General features: G+C 29.0%; 2 protein-coding genes across 3 annotated transcripts in view; both read left to right on the top strand.

The window, feature by feature from the left end:
* LOC126894830 (uncharacterized) overlaps nucleotides 1-22340 on the top strand; it is a 30853-nt gene that overhangs the window by 4077 nt on the left and 4436 nt on the right. The window lies entirely within an intron of this gene.
* LOC126894831 (gastric triacylglycerol lipase-like) lies at nucleotides 4135-21805 on the top strand. 2 transcript variants are annotated; one of them, XM_050666125.1, is made up of 8 exons: nucleotides 4135-4333; nucleotides 4722-4911; nucleotides 5746-5851; nucleotides 5938-6184; nucleotides 9642-9788; nucleotides 10595-10679; nucleotides 11252-11394; nucleotides 21566-21805. In XM_050666125.1, exons 1-8 carry the CDS (start codon nucleotides 4256-4258, stop codon nucleotides 21716-21718), a joined length of 1149 nt encoding a protein of 382 aa, XP_050522082.1. In that variant the 5' UTR covers nucleotides 4135-4255; the 3' UTR covers nucleotides 21719-21805. The 2 variants fall into 2 exon arrangements, with proteins under 2 accessions (XP_050522082.1, XP_050522083.1); XM_050666126.1 differs by lacking the exon at nucleotides 9642-9788.

Below are 22340 nucleotides of genomic sequence, written 5' to 3' on the forward strand. Positions count from 1 at the left end.
TAATGTTCTTCTCTCTTTCTAAAGTAAGTATTAACTATAGCAAGATCATACGATACTGCGAAATCCAGGATTCTTTCTCCAGCCTTATTATTCCTACTAAAACTATACCCTCCATGTACTCTTTCATATCCTCTCCTCTTATTACCTACATGTCCATTCATATTACCGTATTCTCATTGCCAGGTATCCCTTGTATCACCTCATCCATCTCTCACCAAATACTTCCTTGTCTATTTTATCACATCCTCTTGTGGTGCATAGGCATTTATTACATTCAGTCACTTTTCCTGGCTACTTCAACTACTTTACTTTTCAATTCCTCATCCATCATTATTCTTATACCATTAATTATACTAGACTTATCTGAGTATATATTTTTTTATAACCTTCACCTATTTCCCTCGATTTCTCTCCTTTCCACTCAGTTTCCTGTACACAACAAATGTTAACTTTTATCCTTTTCAATAATTCTACATATTCTCTACTTCTACCAGTTAATGGTCCAAAATTTCAAGTACCTATTCTTACTTTGTATTTATCTTTCTTCTTTATACACGAGTCTAGCTTCGCATCAAAGCTAAAATTAGGTTCAAAGATTTTACATGCGGAGACATCTAGAAAATCTAAGTGAGCCACTCTAAATTGAATTTAGTAAGAAAATATGTTCCATAACATAAATCATTGTTAGCCCTGTGTCTTGCAAAGTAATAACCCATGTCATCAGTAAAAGCACAATGGGTGGGGCTAATTTACATAAAACTGATATGTTTAATGAAAACTACAATTGCATTGGTGGAACTTGGCCCGGCGCACTGCCGTGAGCGCCTGTTTTCAACATACAATAAATTTATATCTTTTATACTGTAAAATATATTTCTTTCAATGATACGTCAAAAGATCACAAATCGTATCTAGTCGAAGACATTACCCTCAAAAATTGAAAAAAAACCCTCGTTCCCCGTAAATGAAGGAAACCTCCAAAAAAATTACAAATTTAAAAATCGCTAATTTTCAACATTTTTTCAATTTTTTTTACTAAAAACTGCCGTAACTTTTTTAAAAATGAACATATCAATATAATTTTTTTTTCTATAGTTGATTGATATATTTATCTATCATATGGTATATATATTTTTTAAATTTAACCCTTTACCAGCCCACAGGGTTTCAAAATGACAACTTTTCACAAAAAATTAACTTTTGAAATTGTTTCGGAAAGTCTGACACTTTTATATATATCTTAAATTAAAGCTAATGTAATTTACTTTATTATGCAAAAAAAAAATTTCGGATTTTATTTTGTCTTCAGGGTGAAATTGGCTACCGAATGCTATTTTTGTGTGAAAATTTTCGATTTTGTATTTTACATTTTTAACTTTATTATGCTATAACTTATTGAAAAGTGTATGGATCAACATAATTTTTTAATGAGAAATAATATTTTTTAATAATCCCTTTTTTATTCGACATACTTTATCTTAATCAGGATATTATTAAGAAACTAGCAGATTATTTTGCTTTTGGAATAATCCACAGATTTTTCAAAATTAAACACTATCTAAAGATTTGCATCGAAGCGTTTTTTTTGATAGTGATTTTAGTCACTGTCAGATATCATAATACTTGATCCAAAACTTTCACTGTAAAGGACAAAAAAAAGTAGGTTCTACATGATTTCTTTTAACATATTAAAAATCAAAATCAATAATAATTTGAAAACAATTAATTTAAAAAATTATATAATATATAATGGGTATAATTAAGGAAATAGAAATTAATGTTGCTTTTGTAATTATCCATCAATTTTTTAAAATTAAACATTATCTACAGATTTGCATCGGAGCGTTTCTTATGATAGTGATTTTAATCACTGTCAGATTAAATCTATACTGGACCCAACTATGCAACGTCTCCACTATGTCGCGTCCCCACTGTGCTGGGTGTTTTATTGTGATTTTAATCACTGTCAGATATTATAATTGATCCAACTATGCCACGTCACCACTGTGCCGCGATCCCCCTGTGCTGGGTATTTTTGTAATTATTCTGTAATATAAACACAATTATTTTTATAATTAGAATATTAATAATATTTGTGTTTACCAGGAGTGTATTTAAGAGAGATATAGGCCCCCTTGAACCAGCGCTATCAATATTTTTTTAGACAACTTCTATGAAATAAGGACCTAATGTCCTTTTTTTAGATCAACACTTTGATTTTTAACAAAAAAAATTTTATAGCATGTTTAACAAAGCAAAATAATATCATATACCCTCCTAAAATATTTTTTGAATACGCCTAAAGGGATAACCCCATTAACAAACTAGCTGGGGCTAGGTGGAGCCTAGTAATTATTTAATTTATTTATTATTTTAAATAAATAATAAGTGTCACATCATAGATTAGAAAAGAGCATATTTTTTATTACTTTAAATTTGATTTAATTTTTTTAAAAAAAATAGTGTTATAGTGTTAAGCATATTATATCATAAAAAAATTAATTCAATCCATTCATTCTGTACCGATCTACGAACTTTTTTTTTTTTAAGTCAACGCGCATGATTTGAATGAGTTTATCTCATTTTTGCGCTTATTTATAGAGTGTTTCTTTTAAATATGTTCATAATACAATTTTTTTTGTTTTATTTAATCATGTTCATTGTTATAACATATACTTTGGGCTTATAATCAGCTTTTTGTTCAAATGTACATTTTTCGTTTTGATCTTTTTTTGTTATCTTATTTATCTTATATTTGATGTATAAAACTATTGGTTTATTGTAAAAATTGGGATCCATTTATGACAACTATACTGTCTAACGTCAAATCATAGTAATCAATATTCTTATCAAAATCGACTGTTTTACATAGTCCTAGGAATATAATAACCGGCCGATTTTGTTTGAAATTATTCTATAGTTTTTAATACAATTAGTATAATTAGAATATCAATAATTATTGTGTATACTAAGGACGTATTTAAGGGTAATATGGGCGGTTGCCCCCCTTGAATCAGCGCCATCAATATTTTTTATGCTACTTCTAAGAAATATGGTTCTGATAACCTTATTTTGATCATCACTTTGATTTTTAGCCAAAAAAATTTCTATAGTATGTTTACCAAAGTAAAAAAAATGAAATACCCATCTACAATGATTTCTAAATACGCCCCAAGTGAATACCTCAGTAACAAACGTCAACCTTATACCCAATACATTTTACTATTTTCTTTTTTTGAATTTTCCTGATTTAAATAATTAAATTTTTAATATATTTTTGTTAAACTGATTCTGATGTAATATTTTTTCTGTAAAACATTTATCGTGACCGGCGTAGCCGGGTACTCCATCCGGAATCAGTGGTCTACTTATGATTACAGCCCGGGGCGGAGCCCCAGATAGGCGAAGCCTAGTAAATAAATAACAAAACAAATTACGATTTTTAAAATCGGTATTCCTCTGTTAAAATTAAAACATACTGAATGTTCATTTTTTAAGTTATATTTTCTTTTCAGCTCTTTTTAAGAATATTGTTCAAAAATTGAAAAAAAAAAAATTGTTGAATCACATGGCATTATTTAAACTCCTTTTTATTTAGGTTATCAGTTTTATTTTCTAAAAAAGTATGGACATTGTCTGATATATTACAATCCTTAAGTTCGTATAAATTAATTCGTTAGAAAGAAGTTAATTCTACCCGATTTCAAAATAAGCAATAATTGAGATATTTTAAACAAATTTTAGGGTAATGTCTTTAAAAAGAGCTATTCGGGATTTTTTGATATTTAATTTGGCAATATTAGACTAATAAAAGTTTCGAAGACCGGGTGACAGACAGAAAAATCACATAGCATAAACAATATATTTTCAGCTTGAAGCTAAAATATTGATTACAATAAGATGAGCCTGCAAGTTTGTATTCTACACCTCTCTAGAAAAAATTTTTAAGAAGACCGCCTCTATTAGAAATGTTGCATATAATAATTATTGATTTTTAAATAATATACTGTATATTATTTGATCATAAAGAAAATAGGCGTCTAAATGTTGCTGAGTAAGCTAATGAATTTCAAAATTAAATGCAAGTATTAGAGTTAAAAATAAAATTATGAATTTTTCTGAATTATTTTTTTTATGTGGACAATGAAAAAACTACAAACAGTTTTATAAATCAATACAACTATCTTTGTGTTACAATATTATATTTCACTTAAATATTTTTTAGATTATAATAATTAAATTCTTAAGTGTAGCAATGTTAGTAATTCGTTGTTTTTTATTAATATTTTTAACCTTTTTATGTATAGAAGATCTTGTTTTGTCTTTAACAACCGTAAGTTTAAAATTTCAAGAAAATTATTATTATTATAAATTATATAAAAAATATTCATTCGAGTATTTCAACACAAGGATACGTTATTCACATTGTGTTAAACTGTGTCCGAATTATATATACATATAAAAGTATTAATTTAGTGCAATTTAACATCCATAAAATTTAATGATTTAATAGCAAATTTCAAAATATCAGAAACGGTTAAATATATTTTTTTTACTCATATTCACATTCTTAAAAAAAAAAAAAGTTTTATTTGAAAACAAGTTCATTGTTTTCAAACGTTTGTAAACGTCTAGAGTATACAATTGAATGTATAAATATTCAAATAACAGATAAGTAATTAGATTTTTATTTTTTAAATAAAATGTTATTTTATATTTAGACGGATAAAATAATTTCCTATGGATATCCTATAGAAGTTTATCAACTCCAAACAGAAGACGGAGCTTTACTCGGTATGGAAAGAATACCCCACGGAAAACGATTTAATGGAACTATTGGAAAGCCAGTAATTCTCATGTGCCCTTTACTTAGTAGTTCAATTCCCTATGTAATCACTAACATCTCAATGGGTAATTTAAAAAATATATTTTACAATATAAAAGATATAAATTTTATGGTACGTTGAAAGCAGGCAGTGCGCCGGCCCAAGCTCTACCAATGCAAGTGTATTTTACATGAAACAATTCAATTTTATGTAAATTAGCTACACCCCTTGCGCCTTCGCTGATGACAAGGATTATTAATTTGCAAGGCATAGGGCTAATAATCATTTATGTTAGACATGGGATACAAAAAAATGCAGCGCCATGATCAAGTTATCTCCCAACCTAACCGACCTTGATTAGTCGGACAATGAAACCAAATATTGATACAAAAATAAGTAGCCCTTCCTTTGACAAATTCTTAGTCTATAAACATTTATGAGAAACCGTATTGTATATTAGCTTAATGTTACATTGATTTAAAAAAAAAAAATCCATATTGAAAATATTTCAATAAAAAATTTATACACCCTCAACCTATAAACAATTTATATATTTTAATTTTAAAAGTTAAAATGGAATAATTTAAATGTATCATATTTCTTACCAGTCTCAATTTAGAGCGACTCACTTAGATTTTCTAAATAGCTCAGCTTGTAAAATCTTCGAACCTAATTTCTTATATTGTAAATATGATTATACATTAAGTTTTATTTTTTTGTAAAAGAATATATATAACATTTTAGTACCTCACAAGAAAATCATTATTTTTAAATTTTCATTTTAATTGTAATTGACAGATAAGTAAAATACTTTTTTCTTGCAAAATAATGGTTCAAATCTCTCAAATGTTTGAACTGTAATGATTAAATAATATATAAACATATATTATATTATGATATCAAAAATTTTTTTTTCTAGCATTCAGTTTAGCTGATGCTGGATTTGATGTATGGCTCTCTAATTATAGAGCTATGGGCATATCTAATAAAATGCGTCATCTATCTCAGATGAACTGGAACTACAGGTAAATGAGATTTAAATAAAAATAATTTAATTAACTTACATTTTTACTCAAGTAATGATTCAAGAAATAAAAAACTATTTTTTCAGTATTCATGAACTTGGCATTTACGATTTTCCAGCTACTGTTGATTTTGTCTTAAAACATACAAACTTTTCGAAGGTAGACGTTGTGGGAGTTTCTATGGGAGCAGGAATAACACTTATAGGTTTATCAGAAAGACCCGAATACAACGCTAAAATTCGAAAAATTTTAATGATAGCACCAGCTGCAAGAAATGGACACATGTTAAGTATAAAGCCATATCGAAGATTGATAATTAATTATCCTGTAATAGTAAGTGAAATTTTATTACTTGTAATTTTAATACTTTGCAATTGAGCCAAACATGAATTTGCGAAAATAGATCTTTTTAAATTAAAAGACTACTAGTAGTAGTAATAACTGAATTAATTTATGAAATTCAAAAATATTTAGAATTATTATTCCAAGTAATTATTATCTAGATATAAAAAAAAATATTATAGAATATATAAAATAAATTAATTCTAAAAAGAAAATGGGCTATTGTAATTAATAAAAAAGTAATAATACATTTTTCTAAAAAACACTGATTCTTTAGATAATAAGTTATATATAAGACAATAAGTACTACATTAATAAAAATTCTAGTATTTGTAGCGAATTTTCAAGATATTGTTGTGTTTCTTATATCACAGCAATTTTTTCGTTTTATATTTACTCATAATGCGCAAAGATAATATTCTTTACTTTCTTATAAAATTATTTGATTAAATTCAGCTTTTTTTAAAAATAACACTTAAACTCAACTTTAAAAACGTGAATCAGTACAGTGGGGTCGCGGCACAATGGAGACAAATACAAATAAAATATTTGAATTTAGGTTTTAGTCTTCTTGTAATGACTTTCATTAAAATATTGACAAATTTGAATTGAATCGGAATTAAACTAATAAGAAAATTGATAAACATATAGTAATGATCACAGAGTAATTTTCGATATCCCGAAAAGTGAGAAAAAATGAGTTACTACTTTATTTGTTGCGTATATTGAATTCACTTCCAAGAGAGACGGTATGACCGAGTCGGTAATGCAACAGTGTTTGACGCGCTCTGTCTCTGGTTCGAAACACGGTCATGGGCGGCTTCATTTGTTGAGCAAGAGTACAATTCGGTAAATGGTGTCGCCATCCCTCTTTTGGGCGAAGAACTAACTACCCGACCCGGTGTATCAATGGTTAAATCCTTTGGAGAAGGACGCTATGGCAATTAATGGGCTTATAAAGCATTAAAAGAAAATTTAAATATATACTGTGGAGTTGGTCCTGACTACATTCCCTCTATTTTCCTAAAAAACTATGCTATGTTCTAGTTAAACCTTTATTGTATTCATTTAATTGATCATTGTTTCCTACTTTTTGGAAAATGTCTTATTTTATTTCATTACATAAAACAGGTAATAATTCTAATGTTTGTAATTATAAGCTCTATTTCAAAGATGTCAATTATACCCAAAATTGTTGACGCCTTAATTACTAATATATTTTCTGCTTTAATGAAAAACAATTTTTTAACTATCAATATAGATTTCTATCAAACACATTCAATAGTTCATATAATCTTATATTTCACACCGATATTTTAAATGGTATTAATAAGGGCCAATAAATTGATTGCACATACGTTGACTTTAAAAAAGCATTTGAAAAAGTTTATCATAGACTTTTGTTAGTTAAATGGCATAAGTTATGGTATTCATGGTAAATTTTTAAAGTGGATTGAATCTCATATTTATGATCGCACGCAACAAGTTATCAAATATATTTCGAAGAATTTATTGTTTTTTTAGGTGTACCTCAAGGCTCTCATTTGCGTTCGTTATTGTTTCTTATTTTTATAAATAATTTGCCTTCTTTCCTTTGACAATGACACTAAGATTTTATTATTTACTGATGATACAAAAATTTATACTACAGTTCGCTATTTTGATGAATTTTAAAATAATATTTTACCAACCCATACATTTACTATTAATTTTAAATTTTTGTACTTATTTCATTTTGTTTTGGTTTTTTCTTATGTACAGTTTATTTATTATGGATATTATTTATCAATAGTGATATTATTTAATAATTTGTAATTTTTTTTTTTGTAGTGTTAATTGTCATGAATAATATTTATAAAAAGAAATGTTTTCCCATTCATGTTATATAAATAAATAAATCATGGACTACATTCAATATAAAATTTAAGGGATTCACATGGAATTGTTTTATTGTGATTGTCATGTTAATCACTGTCAGATATATTCTATAATTGTTCTAACTATACCGCTTCCCCTTCTATGACCCTAGTCCACTGTGCCAAGACCGCACTGTATTGGGTTTTTAGCTTCGATGCGAAGCTGAGAAGGTATTGGCTTTACTAAGATGAGTTTTTTTTTTTTGTGTCTGTTACCACTTTTTCTCAGCTCTCACCGAACCGATTTCTTTCAATGATACGTCAAAAGATCACAAATAGTATCTAATCGAAGACATTACCCTCAAAAATTGAAAAATATTCACCTGTTCCCCGTAAATGGAGGAAACCACCAAAAAAATTTAAAATTTAAAAATCGCTAATTTTCGAATTTTTATTACTTAAAATTGCTATAACTTTTTTAAAAATAACTAAATAATATAATTTTTATATAGATGCATGATATCATTACCTTTCATTTGGTATATTTTTTTTTATATCTGATATTATATTTTTTATATAATTTTATATATTTTTCACAAAAAATTAATTTTTCAACTTGACTTTTAAAAATGTTCCGGAAAGTCTGACACTTTTATATATATCTTAAATTGAAGCTAATGTAATGTACTTTATTATGCAAAATAAAAATTTTGGACTTTATTTTGTCTTCACGGTTAAAATAGTCACTGTATTCAAAAATATGCTAATATTGTGTTTTAAATCTGGGTTTTGTATTTTATTTTATTTTTATATACCTTAAAAGGGATGTACACAGATTTTCAAAATGATTATATAAATGCTATTATTGTGTGAAAATTCTCGATTTTATTTTTTACATTTTTAACTTTATAATGATATAATTTATTGAAAAGTTTATGGATCAACATAATTTTTTTATGAAAAATAATATTTTTTAATAATCCCTTTTTAATTCGACATACTTTATCTTAATCATTTTATTAATAAGGAACTAGCAGATCATGTAGCAGATCATTATTCCAAGATCATGTGATCTTGGAATAATCAACCAATTTTTTAAAATTAAACACTATCTAAAGATTTGCATCGAAGCGTTTTTTTTGATAGTGATTTTAATCGCTGTCAGATATCATTATACTCGATCCAACTATACCTGGTCATCACTGTGCCGCGACCCCCCTGTGCTGGGTTTTTTTTAATTACTTGTATTATGTATTTTTGTTAAAACCATAAAACCATAAACTGTTTATACGTCTAGTTTTATTATACTAATCAATATTTTATACTATTATTATAATATTTATACTATTTATTATTCTATCAATATTTGAAATATTTATACCAAAAACAGATATATAGATTTTTAATTTTTTTAACTACATTTTATTACGATTTAAGAATTTTACAAAAAATTTAAATATGTTAATAATATTTAACTTATGCAAAATTATAATTACAGTGAAAATATTATTATAATACTAAATAGAAATTTTTAATTAAAATAAAACTATTTCATCAAAAATTTTTATATAATTACATTATGTTTGTTTTAGCAATATCTAAAGAGGTACAAATATATTATTTTCGCTCAAGATACAGATAATTATTTTTTAGGAAAGTTATGTAAAAATCCTTTTTTTCGCTATAGTTGTGTAGCTATTATGAATTTTTATCAAGGAATTAATGTGTCTTTAGATTATGTAAGAAATTTAAATATTTAATATTATATTTTATATATCAGTATTAAATTTAGATTAATACATAGCTATTAATTAATTTATATTTACATTAGGGCCACACTTAAAGAGAACATTAAAGTCAATTCCTGGGCCTAGTATTTTTTTAATTAAAAAAAATACGACATGCTCTATTTAATTAATTAATTAGTATTTCGCACTTGTAAAAAAATATCATAGATTATAATCACAAATATTTTTGCACTGGTCCCCGTAAATCTAAAGAACTAACCAGATTTTTATAGTAATATAATTATCATAGTCACTACTGGTCGGTTAGGGGAGGCTTAACCCCTGTTTAATCCCTGTTGACGAAACAGCACCTAGAATTTTTTTTTAATTCATAAAAATATTGATATATTCAAGTAATTTCTGAAATAGGGGAAAAATATAATTAGTAACCTCAAAACTGTTATTCTAGTTGCACCTAAGATGCCTAAGATTACAAAAGGTTAAACACTAGGTTTTTAGAAATAATAGTAATAGTTTTTATTATTATCAAATACACAAATTAATAAGTTTCCTCATATCCTACATAAAATAAAGTTAGTTTATTTTAGCATAACTGATGTGAAATTCTACAAATGCGGCATGTGTAGAATCGTATCCATAAACATGTTCATGGCTATGGATAAATCAATTAAAAATTGAGTATTTTTATTTGATACTTCTATACTCATATTCCTTATTACAATAATGATAATTTTTATATTATAAATCAATATTATTACTTGTTACAATGAACTAAAATCATACTTGTGTTATACTAGAATGTTATTGCCGATTTTGTGAGAACTTATCCCCAACCAGTTTCTTCAAAATATGTTGTTCACGTGTTTCAATCAGTGATATCAGGTATATCAAAATATTCTATAATATAATCAAACTTTGATTAAAATATTGACAGAGGCAGTTTTCAAAATTAGATGTAGTTCCTGTAACGTAGGTATAATTAAAACTTTATATTTCAGTGGCGTAATTAGGGTTTCGTCTGGAGGGGGATATACATAAGAAAATTTTTTATTTACCTCTCTAAACGAAAAAAATGTATTTTCACTATATAATTATTTTGAAAATGTGGAGTATAACAACTTTATCTACCCACGATTACGCTAGTTTTATAGTACATGGTATTTTGTAATAAATAATTTTAAACCCTTAAATCTCAATGCTCTAGCCCCATAACTTCTTTTCCCTTCATAGTACGTGTTTGAGAATAGTTAAACTGTTAGTAATTTTAAAAAAGATAACCGATATTGTTAATGTTCCATTTTATTTTACGTTATTCAAATTGAAACAGGGTTAGCCATATAATTCAAGTTCAATAGTTGTTAAATAAATTTATTAAATTTTATAAATAATAGTCTTTAAATAGGCCAACAAATTCCAAAAACATTAATAATAATAATATTTGACTTTATTATTAGGTCGATTTCAAAAATACGATTATGGGCCATATGGTAATTTAAAACATTACAATTCTTCAATTGTTCCCGAATATAATATTACAAAAGTAACTGCACCTTCAATTATTATCTACTCAAAGGATGATATCGTCACATCGCCTTCAGTAATACATTCATTAATTAATTAATAATGAATCTAACTAAGACTAACATAAAGGCAACCACAAAGTAGGGTAATTAGGTCCTCCGAACAACAGTTGTTCCTCCCTGTTGCGGCGTGCTCTATTGTATGAGTATTATTATGATTTTTTTTATTATTATTATCATTGTGATGAGCGGACGATCGGTTTTACTCAGCGGAGAAAAACCAGTCTCCTAATAAATGCCTCACTATTCACATATAGAAAAGTTCGTTTTATTAATTCATAGTTAAGCGACCTAAGTAATATTATTCTCGTAATAATTAAAATACAGTCCACAGTCGTAACATTTGGTCCTTCGGGCTGGATCAGTTTATGTAAAGTGCGTCTTAAATACGATTATATCATATTTTCGTGGTACTAAATAATATTTTAGTACATCGTGTAATATCGTGGTTACTATTCGTGTATATTTANATTTTAGTACATCGTGTAATATCGTGTATATTTGACAAATAAGTGTTATTATAATCGTAATATTATAGTGAGGGAGTCGTAGACGGGATAATTCGTATTCGTCAAGTATCAAGTTTGGATAATTAGGTGACCAACCCGTCCATTTCGAACATTTTCTTTCGAGAAAAAACTGCTAGAAGAGAGAAAATATTGTCAAGGTAACAGAATTACATTATTTTCCTAAGTATCGTTATATATTACAAAAAAAAAAAGAATTCCCTATTCGTTAAGTACGCTTTTGTTTGGTTATTTAATAATAGCGTTTGTTGTAAAAAAAAAAGAGAAAAATCAGGGGAAATTGCAATAGTATTTATTATTATATATAATAGTATTTATTATTAGTAGTATGTTAGACCGCACTGATAAACAGTCGGAATAGTAAATTTATTATCGGTATATGTATAGTAGCGATAAAAGTAGTAGGTAAGTAAGGTCAGGGGGTAATCATCGATTTGCTTCGTTTCTCTATAATGGCCCCTACAAATGATTCAGCGCCACTTACAGTAAGAAGAGGTCAATTAAAAGCTACTTTAACGCGATTTGTGACTTTTATACATGGGGAAGCTGTCGATTAATATCAACTTAGGATACGTAGAGAAAAGTTAGAAGATACGTGGAATGAATTTCAACAGGTCCAGTCTGCCATGGAAGACGAGGCAGTTGAAGTAAAAAATAATAATGAGAATTTTCCATATCGGATAGAGTTTGAGGATACTTATTTTAAAGCAGTAGCGGAGGCAGAGAAAGTATTAAACCCTATAATTCAGCAAGGTCTTGTACAAACAGCGCAAAATACAGGAACTACTTCGACGCAATCGACAATTAATTTAGCTGCATTAAATATACCAACTTTTAGTGGCAAATATGAAGATTGGTCAGCCTTTTTTGATATGTTTCAACGCCTAGTACATTTTAATGCGGAGATAACGCCAGTTCAAAAATTCTTTTATTTAAAGTCATCATTAAATGGAGAAGCAGCTAGTAGTATTAGATGCATTGAAACAACGGATGCAAACTATGAGGCCGCTTGGACTACATTAATTGAACGTTATAATAATAAAAATGTGTTAGTTCAAGGACACGTCCGAAATATTGTCGAGTTAGAACCGTTACAAGATAGTTCTGCCAGAAGATTACGTATGTTAATAGACGATGTCAATGGTAATATGAAAGGTTTAGAAACTTTAGGCGAAAACCCAGGAGATTGGGGCCCTTTACTGTTGCACATAGTGTGTTCAAAGCTGGATCGAGAAACGCTGAAGTCGTGGGAGATAAAATCATCCAAGGATAAAGTACCAACTGTTAAGGAATTAACAACATTTTTAGGCGAACGTTTTCAGATAATGGAATCCATAGAATCTTCGCAATGCAGTAATAATTATTTATCAATTGTTGACCGGAAAAGTAGTTTTATAAAACATGCGAACAATCATCGTAAATTAATGACTCAGTCAAATACTCTGATAACTACCGCGATTAAATGTTATGTTTGTAATCAGCGGCATACAATATATAAGTGTCCATCGTTTACTGCGTTATCGGTAGCCGAGCGCATATCTAAAGTGAACACAATAGGCCTGTGTAAAATTTGTTTACGAAAACACGATAAAATAAAATGTTTTGATAGATATTGTCTGAAGTGTAATAATCCCCAATTTACGTTGTTGCATTTAAATAAAAGTGTAGTATCCAATCGGCCTGAAATCCAAACAGAAAATAATTCAAGTGAGACAGCAACTACTATTTCGACCACCGCACATGTATCTAATACATTAGATCAAGTTTTATTAGCGACAGCATTAGTACAAGTCAGCAATTCCATTAGCCAAACGTCCGTAGCAAGGGTGCTCCTTGACTCAGCATCAATGAATAACTTTATTACGGTAGAGTTAGCTAATAGTTTACGGTTAAAAAGACAAAAAATTAATCATATGGTTTGTGGTATAGGGCAAACGACCCAAAGTATTTCGTCAACGGTTGAATTAAAAATAAAATCGCGTAATAGTGACTTTCAACTATTCACTCGATTATTGGTGGTGCCAAAGATAACGGGGGATTTGCCTATGAAGAAAATCGGAGATGATAAAAACACACCCGCTGGAGTTACCTTAGCGGACCCATTATATAAAGTGCCGCAACCAGTTGATATTTTAATAGGAGCTAGCCATTTTTTCAATTTAATCGGTAAACAACAGTTTAAAATTGCAGATAAGGGACTTATTTACCAAGAAACTGAGTTTAGTTTTGTTGTATCGGGTGCCATACCTAGTACTAGCATGCCTAATAAATCGACATCATGTGTTGTTTCTGTAGAGGATTCAATAAATGTTGGAGTTTTAGAAAATTTAATACAGCAGTTTTGGCACATCGAAGAATGTAATCTTGTGGTTCCATACACGGCTGAAGAAAAGGCATGTAAAAAAATATTTGAAAAAACGGTAATTAGAGATGTCACGGGACGTTTTATTGTACACCTGCCGTTCAAGGAAAATGTAAACCAGTTGGGTGAATCTTATGAAATTGCAAAAAGAAGATTACTGTCCATGGAAAAAAGATTTCGTAGGGATCCAGGACTAAAACGAAGATATGTCAAATTTATGAGAGAGTACGAGAATTTGAATCACATGGAAAGGGTAGTGTTCAAATCAACAGATATACCGGGAAAAATTTGTTATTTACCACATCATGGTGTACNGGGAAAAATTTGCTATTTACCACATCATGGTGTATATAATGAAAATAGTATTACTACCAAATTACGTGTAGTATTTGACGCTTCAACAAAAACCGAAAGTGGAATTAGTTTAAATGACACTTTGTTAAAAGGGCCAACGGTTCAGGAAGACTTAATTTATATATTAACGCGATTTAGAACTCATAATTATGTTTTAACCGCCGATATAAAAAAAATGTACCGACAAATATTAGTCGTAAATAAACATCGGGATTATCAGCGTATTCTATGGAGAGAAGAAGAAAATGAACCGATAAGCGTATACCGTTTAAATATTCTTTCTTATGGAACGGTACCTGCTTCGTATATTGCCACTGGTTGCTTAAAGATATTGTCGATAACTGAACAAAACAGGTTTCCCAGTGCGGCCGCCGCTATAAGTCGCGATTTTTATATGGATGATTTTTTGAGTGGTGACGTATCGCAGGCGGCAACTGCTGAATTACGTGACGATCTTATCGAAATACTATCAGCAGCCGGTCTTGAATTAGGTAAATGGCCGTCGAATGAATCGTTGTTGATTAATAGTGTGAATGGCATTGAAGAGAATTTGACCCAATTACCTGATATAAATAATTCGATAACAAAAATACTAGGTTTGTGCTGGGACTCGCATAAAGATATGTTACAGTACAAAATCGAGATAAATAAAAGTTTAACTGCCGAGATTCTCTCCAAGCGTAATATTTTATCGGAAATTGCTCGAATTTATGACCCGTTAGGGCTGATCGGACCAGTAATTATAAAGGCTAAATTAATATTACAAAGTCTATGGAAGGAACGTATTACATGGAATGAGCCAGTAAGTGATGTAATCCGTAAAGAATGGTTAAACTATAAAACTGATTTGAACGCGTTAAATGATTTAAAAATACCACGACAAATTACAATGAAAAATAGAATGATAAACATTGAAGTGCATGGTTTTGCCGATGCTAGTATAAATGCTTATGGTTGTTGTCTATATCTAAGGTGTTCCGACGAATATGGTAATAATTATAGTAATTTAATCAGCGCTAAAAGTAAAGTAGCTCCTTTAAAAGAATTATCTCTACCGAGATTAGAATTGTGTGCTGCCGTATTACTTGCGCGTTTAGGTGACAAAATTATTCCTAAGTTATTATTACCTATAAATAAAAAATTTTACTGGTCTGATTCAAAGGTTGTATTGTCTTGGATATCGTCCCTTTCGCGTCAATGGAAAACGTTTATAGCACACCGTGTCGGTGAAATACAAGAATTGACCGCTCCGTCAGACTGGTATCACGTTAACGGCAAAGGTAATCCAGCCGACATAATATCGCGTGGATGTCGCGTATCTGAGTTGAACACCATGTCATTGTGGTGGCACGGGCCTAGTTGGCTTTTGTTAAATGAAAAGCAATGGCCAAATACACCAAAAGAAGAGATTGGCAGTAAATTAGAAGAAATGCCGGAATTTAAATCTTCTATAAGTGCTGTGTGTTCCACCGACGAAGAGTTTCAGTTACTATCAAAGTTCTCCTCGTTCAACAAATTATTGCGCGTTGTGGCTTATTGTTTAAGATTTAAAAATAACGCATTAGATAATTTTTACAAAAAGAAAAATATATTTCATACTTCTAAGCGAAATGGCTTTGTAAGTGCGATAGAAAGAAACGCAGCGAGGTTATGTTTAGTTAAGTTGGTTCAAGGTCGATCATTTCTAAGCGAAATAATGCAATTGAAAAAAGGAAAGGAGATCTCAAAGGCAAGTAAATTATATCGTCTGAGACCATTTTTGGATGAAAACAATTTGCTACGCATGGGCGGGCGTTTAAAAAACGCAGACGATATTTCAGTGTTTCAACGGAATCCTATGGTATTACCGTCACATTATTCGTTTACCAAATTGTTATTTAGAGAGGAACATATCAAGTTAATGCATAGTGGCCCACAAGCGTTATTAGCGTCTGTTCGATTAAATTATTGGCCTATTAACGGTCGAAACCTCGCACGATTTATCGTTAATAGATGTGTTGTTTGTTTTCGTCACAACCCTCAAGTGGTGCAACCGATCATGGGAGATCTACCAAGGGACCGCCTGTCTCCGGGTCGAGCTTTTTTAGCCACAGGTATAGATTTCTGTGGTCCATTTTTGTTAAAAACAGGATTAAGGAAAAATTCACAGGTTACTAAAGCCTATGTGTGTATATTTATTTTTTTTGCGACACATGCGGTGCATTTTGAGTTGGTCAGTGATTTAAGTACCGATGCTTTCTTACGTGCTTTAAATCGGTTTTTTGATAGACGCGGAAAAAGTAAAACTTTGTACTCTGATAACGCCTCAAACTTTATCGGGTCAAATCGTCAACTTAAAGAATGGTATGAATAATCTCAAACTAAAGAACATCAAAGCAAAATTAATAATATGTTGTCTGAAAACGAAGTGGAGTGGAAGTTTATTCCTGCGCGCTCACCGCATTTTGGGGGTCTGTGGGAAGCTGGAGTAAAGTCGATGAAATATTTATTACGTAGGGTTTTGGGAGATGCCCATTTATTTTATGAGGAGCTACTTACTGTAATTAGCATGCTTAAATAGTCGCCCATTAACGATTCTATCCTCTGATCCAAGCGACTTGTCTCCTCTCACTCCTGGTCATTTTCTCATTGGTAATTCTTTAATTGCTTTACCTGAACCGGATCAAACGAACATATCAAGTAACTGGTTAACATNCATATCAAGTAACCGGTTAACACGTTGGAGGCGTGTTTCTCAATATTCTCAAAATTTATGGAAGCGCTGGAGTCGGGAGTATTTAGCGCAGTTGCAGGAGAGAACGAAATGGGTTGGTGAGAAAGGACCTAAGATAAAAGTAGAAACCATTGTGCTTCTCAAGGACGATAATATTCCGTCTTTAAAGTGGCGACTTGGTCGTGTCGTAAATGTAGTAACTGGAAATGACGGTGTCATTCGAGTTGCCGACGTCAAAACCATGAATGGCTCTTTTCACCGAGGAGTTAGGTTTTTGTGTCCTTTGCCAATCGAAGAAAATTAATTTGCAATTTATATTCATTTGTAAAAAAAAATTTTTTTTATACATTTATATTTAGTTGATTTTTTGTAATTATTTGGTTTAGATATTTGTAGTTTATGGGATATAATGTGTTATTTATTGTTTTTTTTTTATTTTCTATATCTATGTTTATCTATATTTTTTTTTATAATACTGTTAACTACTACCTATGTTTTATACTTGTATATCGTTTTGAAGACAATTCTTCAAGGCCGGCGGTATGTTGCGGCGTGCTCTATTGTATGAGTATTATTATGATTTTTTTTATTATTATTATCATTGTGATAAGCGAACGATCGGTTTTACTCAGCGGAGAAAAACCAGTCTCCTAATAAATGCCTCACTATTCACATATAGAAAAGTTCATTTTATTAGTTCATAGTTAAGCGACCTAAGTAATATTATTCTCGTAATAATTAAAATACAGTCCACAGTCGTAACACTCCCCTTATCATTTTTCTGTGTGAATTATGATATTCATCAGTTATCATAAAATATTATAGAATAAAATAAAATGTTAATAAAAAATAATATATAAGGTGATATTTTATCATGAACTATCTATTTAATCGAAAAATAAAAATAATTTAGATAAGTTTTGAAGTTAATTAATACAAATTTCTACTGGCTGATGGTAGTTAGGGATAATTTAACAAAATTTAATAATGAATATAACTTGAATATAAGGATATCAACTTTACATTTCAAAAGGAGACATATACAGGGTGGCCCACCACTCACTGACAACTTTAATAACTTTTGAATCAGTTAATATTTTTAGCTGATTTTTTTTTTAAANCTTAAATAACTTTTGATCCAGTTAATATTTTTAGCTGATTTTTTTTTTAAATAACAGTTATACGTTAGGTCTATAGCTATATCTCAATAATTAATTTTTTAACATTTTATTAAAAATATTAATTATTTTTAAATTTTAAATAAAATGTAAAAAAAAATCTAAGATAGCTATTTTGTAGAGTACATTTTAAGAAAAATTTTAATAAAAAAATATCTTATTGATATTCAGTAGTAAATATTCTGTAGCATTTTAAAGTTTGTGAAAATTTGAATTTCATGTATCATTTTACGGTATTAAACATTGAAATACGTATTGAGAAAAGGACAGAAGAAAACACTATCTTTTCGTGATTACTATAATTTGGAGGTGTGTAACTTTTTCCATGAAAATGACTTATACTTTTGAATGAGAGTTATAAGTAATAATTGCCTTATCAAATTTCTTATCATGGTATATCATGGTTATGACATTTTTAATAAACTATGACTCAGAAAATATTTTGCATTACTTTTTTTTATATAAATTTTTACAGTTTATGACTACGCTAAAAGCACATTTTATTATTTGTCTCTAATAAACCAATTTTAAATAAATATTTAAATTTTTATAATTTTAGTTTTTCAAAATTTGAAAATGCTCTTTTTTAGTAATGTCCTTGCAAAAAAATTAAATGGGTTATAAACAGCTTTAGGGCGATTATTTTATGAGCTACAGCGTTTTAATACGTCAAGTGGTTATGTTGTACGGGAGGAGTATGCATTATAAAAATAAATTACAAGCAAATTTCCCGACTGGCCATTTTCCCTAAATTCTTTTCACTGATTCATTTCTCCAATATTCATTTTCCTTAATGGACAATTTTAGCTTCGATGCGAAGCTGAGAAGGTATTGGTTTTACTATGATGTGTTTTTTTTTTGTGTCTGTTACCACTTTTTCTCAGCTCTCACCGAACGGATTTCTTTCAACGATACGTCAAAAGATCACAAATCGTATCTAGTCGAAGATATTACCCTTCAAAATCGAAAAAATTTCCCTCGTTCCCCGTAAATGGAGGAAACCTCCAAAAAAATTACAAATTTAAAAATCGCTAATTTTCGAAATTTTTTCAATTTTTTTTACTAAAAACTGCCGTAACTTTTTCAAAAATGAACATATCAATATAATTTTTTTTTTATAGATGCTTGATGTCTTTACCTATTATTTAGTTTATTTTTTTGTAAATTTGACCTTTTTTCTACCAACAGGGGGGGATTTAAAATGACAACTTTTTCACAAAAAATTAACTTTTTTAACTTAACTTTTGAAAATGTTCCGGAAAGTCTGACACTTTTATATATATTTTAAATTAAAGCTAATGTAATATACTTTATTATGAAAAAAAAAAATTTTCATGGTGAAAATGGCTACCAAATGCTATTTTTGTGTGAAAATTTTCGATTTTGTATTTTACATTTTTAAATTTATTATGCTATAACTTTTTAAAAAATGTATGGATCAGTACAATTTTTTCATGAGGAGTAGTATTTATATAGATCTTTCATTCGACATACTTTTTTTTTAAATCAGACTATTTCCCTATATATGAGGGGACTTCAAATATAAAAAATGCATATAGAAAGTAGAACTTTTTCAACTTAACTTTTGAAAGTGTTCCGGAAGGTCTGACACTTTAATATATATCTTAAATTGAAGCTTATGTAATATACTTTAATTTGAAAAAAAAAATTTGACCTCTGGGACTTGTCTTCGTGGTGAAAGTTGACATCAAAGTTAATAAAAAATTACGATTTTTGTAAAATCATTTTTTTTTATATTTTTAACTTAATAATGCTCTAACTTTTTCAAAAATGAACATATCAATATAAATTTTTTTATATAGATGCTTGATGTCTTTACTTATCATTTGGTATATTTTTTTTGTAAATCTGACACTAAACCTGCCCACAGAAGGGGATTTAAAATGACAACTTTTTCACAAAAAATTTACTTTTTCAACATAACTTTTGAAAGTGTTTCGGAAGGTCTGACACTTTTATATATTAAAGCTTAAATTAAAGCTAATGTAATATACTCTAATTTGAAAAAAAAAATTTGACCTCTGGACTTGTCTTCACGGCGAAAATTGCTACCGAATGCTATTTTCGTGTGAAAATTCTTGATTTTATTATTTATTTGAAAAGTTTATGGATCCACACAATTTTTTTATGAGAAATAATATTTTTTAATAAACCCTTTTTCATTCGACATACTTTATCTTTATATCTTAATCGAGATATTAATGAGGAACCAGCAGATCAAGTAGCTTTTGGAATAAAACACCAATTTTTTAAAATTAAACACTATCTAAAGATTTGCATCGAAGCGTTTATTTTTGATAGTGATTCCAACTATACCACGTCACAACTGTGCCGCGACCCCCCTGTGCTGGGTTTTTGTTATTTAAATTTATTATGATAGTAAAAATGGGATTAATAAATGAGCTAATTAATTATAACTATCTACTTTATTTATAAGTTAATGATGTAAATAATAAAATAACTGTTCCATAACATTTTTACCAGTATTTCAGAAATTATTGACAATTAAAAGTAATGACTGGAGGTGAGGATTTGTGTTGCTTTTTATATCATTAAACATCTCTCGGCCGTACTCTTCCTCTCACCGAGGTACAAACATGTCAATAACTCCTGAAATACTGGTCCAAAAGTTGTTATCAAGCTGTCATTTCATAGAATAGTTATTCTATGCACTATCCAGGCTCATAACTTAAAGCACACAAAAAGTGTAATTTAAAAATCTGTCGCAATACAAATCAAACCAACTAAGGTCAGTGTAGTATATAAAGATGATAATGTGTCTGCTTGGATATTTACGTACATGTGACTGCTGTACAGGCAACGTGCTTGGCTGACCGATAAAAAAATGTACCAAATAACTATTTTTAATCATTTTTCTTTGCGTGAGTTTCCCAAAAAAGTGGGATGCCTTGTACAAGCGCTTTGAAGCCCCCCTCCTAATTTAATCTTATCTAATAATTAATAACTATTATTCAAAATCATCATCATTATTCATTCATTTATTGTCTTAGTTGATATTTTAAAACATTTCAGGATATAAAATGGTTGCTTAATAACTTACCCAACATGAAGGACTCTTATTTTATTCAAATGGAACCATTCAGTCATCAAGGTCTCATAGTTGGTAAAAGAGCTCACATTGTTGTTTATCCTTATATGATTAAAAAGTTATTAGAAGAAGATTAGAAAATAATAATTTTATTAATGTACAAATACTATTAAAATACTCAGAACATTAATTATGTTAAAAAATAAATAAAGCATTTTTAAGTATTCGGATTCTTCTTTATTTAACTTGACTGGTTTTTATACCTTTAACTTTAACTTGAAATACAAGGATGTATATAAGAGAAACATTATTGAGAGCTATAATGCAATCACAAATTAACTTTTGGAGTTGCAAAATTTTTATCTTAGGCATTTGATATCAGCCAACTCGTAACATAAAAGTTTACACAATAACATGTACACTCAAGAAGTATGATCAGTGAGTAAATTCAACAAACTCTAAAATTAATACAAAATGCCCATCAGTAAATATTCCGGAAGATTGGATAATCTTTATTTTTATTACAAAGGTGTTCAGTAAATTAGAAAACGGGTATATATTGTTCTCATTGCTTGTAACAATTTCTAAGATCATTGGTCATAGTTCGTAAGTCAATGATCATGATATTAATAGGTCATCATTATTATTATTACTAAATGTTATAGCTTATAGGTCATAGTATTTAACTTAAAGGTATTGTTGTTAAGTTTAAATAAGGCAGAAATGTATGGTAGCGGTACAGTGGGGATGTGATATAGA

The sequence above is a fragment of the Daktulosphaira vitifoliae genome, unplaced genomic scaffold, assembly GCF_025091365.1.
Source record: "Daktulosphaira vitifoliae isolate Bord-2020 unplaced genomic scaffold, ASM2509136v1 Scaffold_1, whole genome shotgun sequence".
NCBI lineage: Eukaryota > Metazoa > Arthropoda > Insecta > Hemiptera > Phylloxeridae > Daktulosphaira > Daktulosphaira vitifoliae.

Coding starts and splice junctions, on each gene's coding strand:
- LOC126894831 (XM_050666125.1), top strand. CDS start 4,256: ATGTTAGTAATTCGTTGTTTTTTATTAATATTTTTAACCTTTTTATGT. Junction 4,912..5,745: donor AATCACTAACATCTCAATGG/GTAATTTAAAAA, acceptor TTTTTTTTCTAG/CATTCAGTTTAGCTGATGCT. Junction 10,680..11,251: donor GTTTCAATCAGTGATATCAG/GTATATCAAAAT, acceptor CTTTATTATTAG/GTCGATTTCAAAAATACGAT.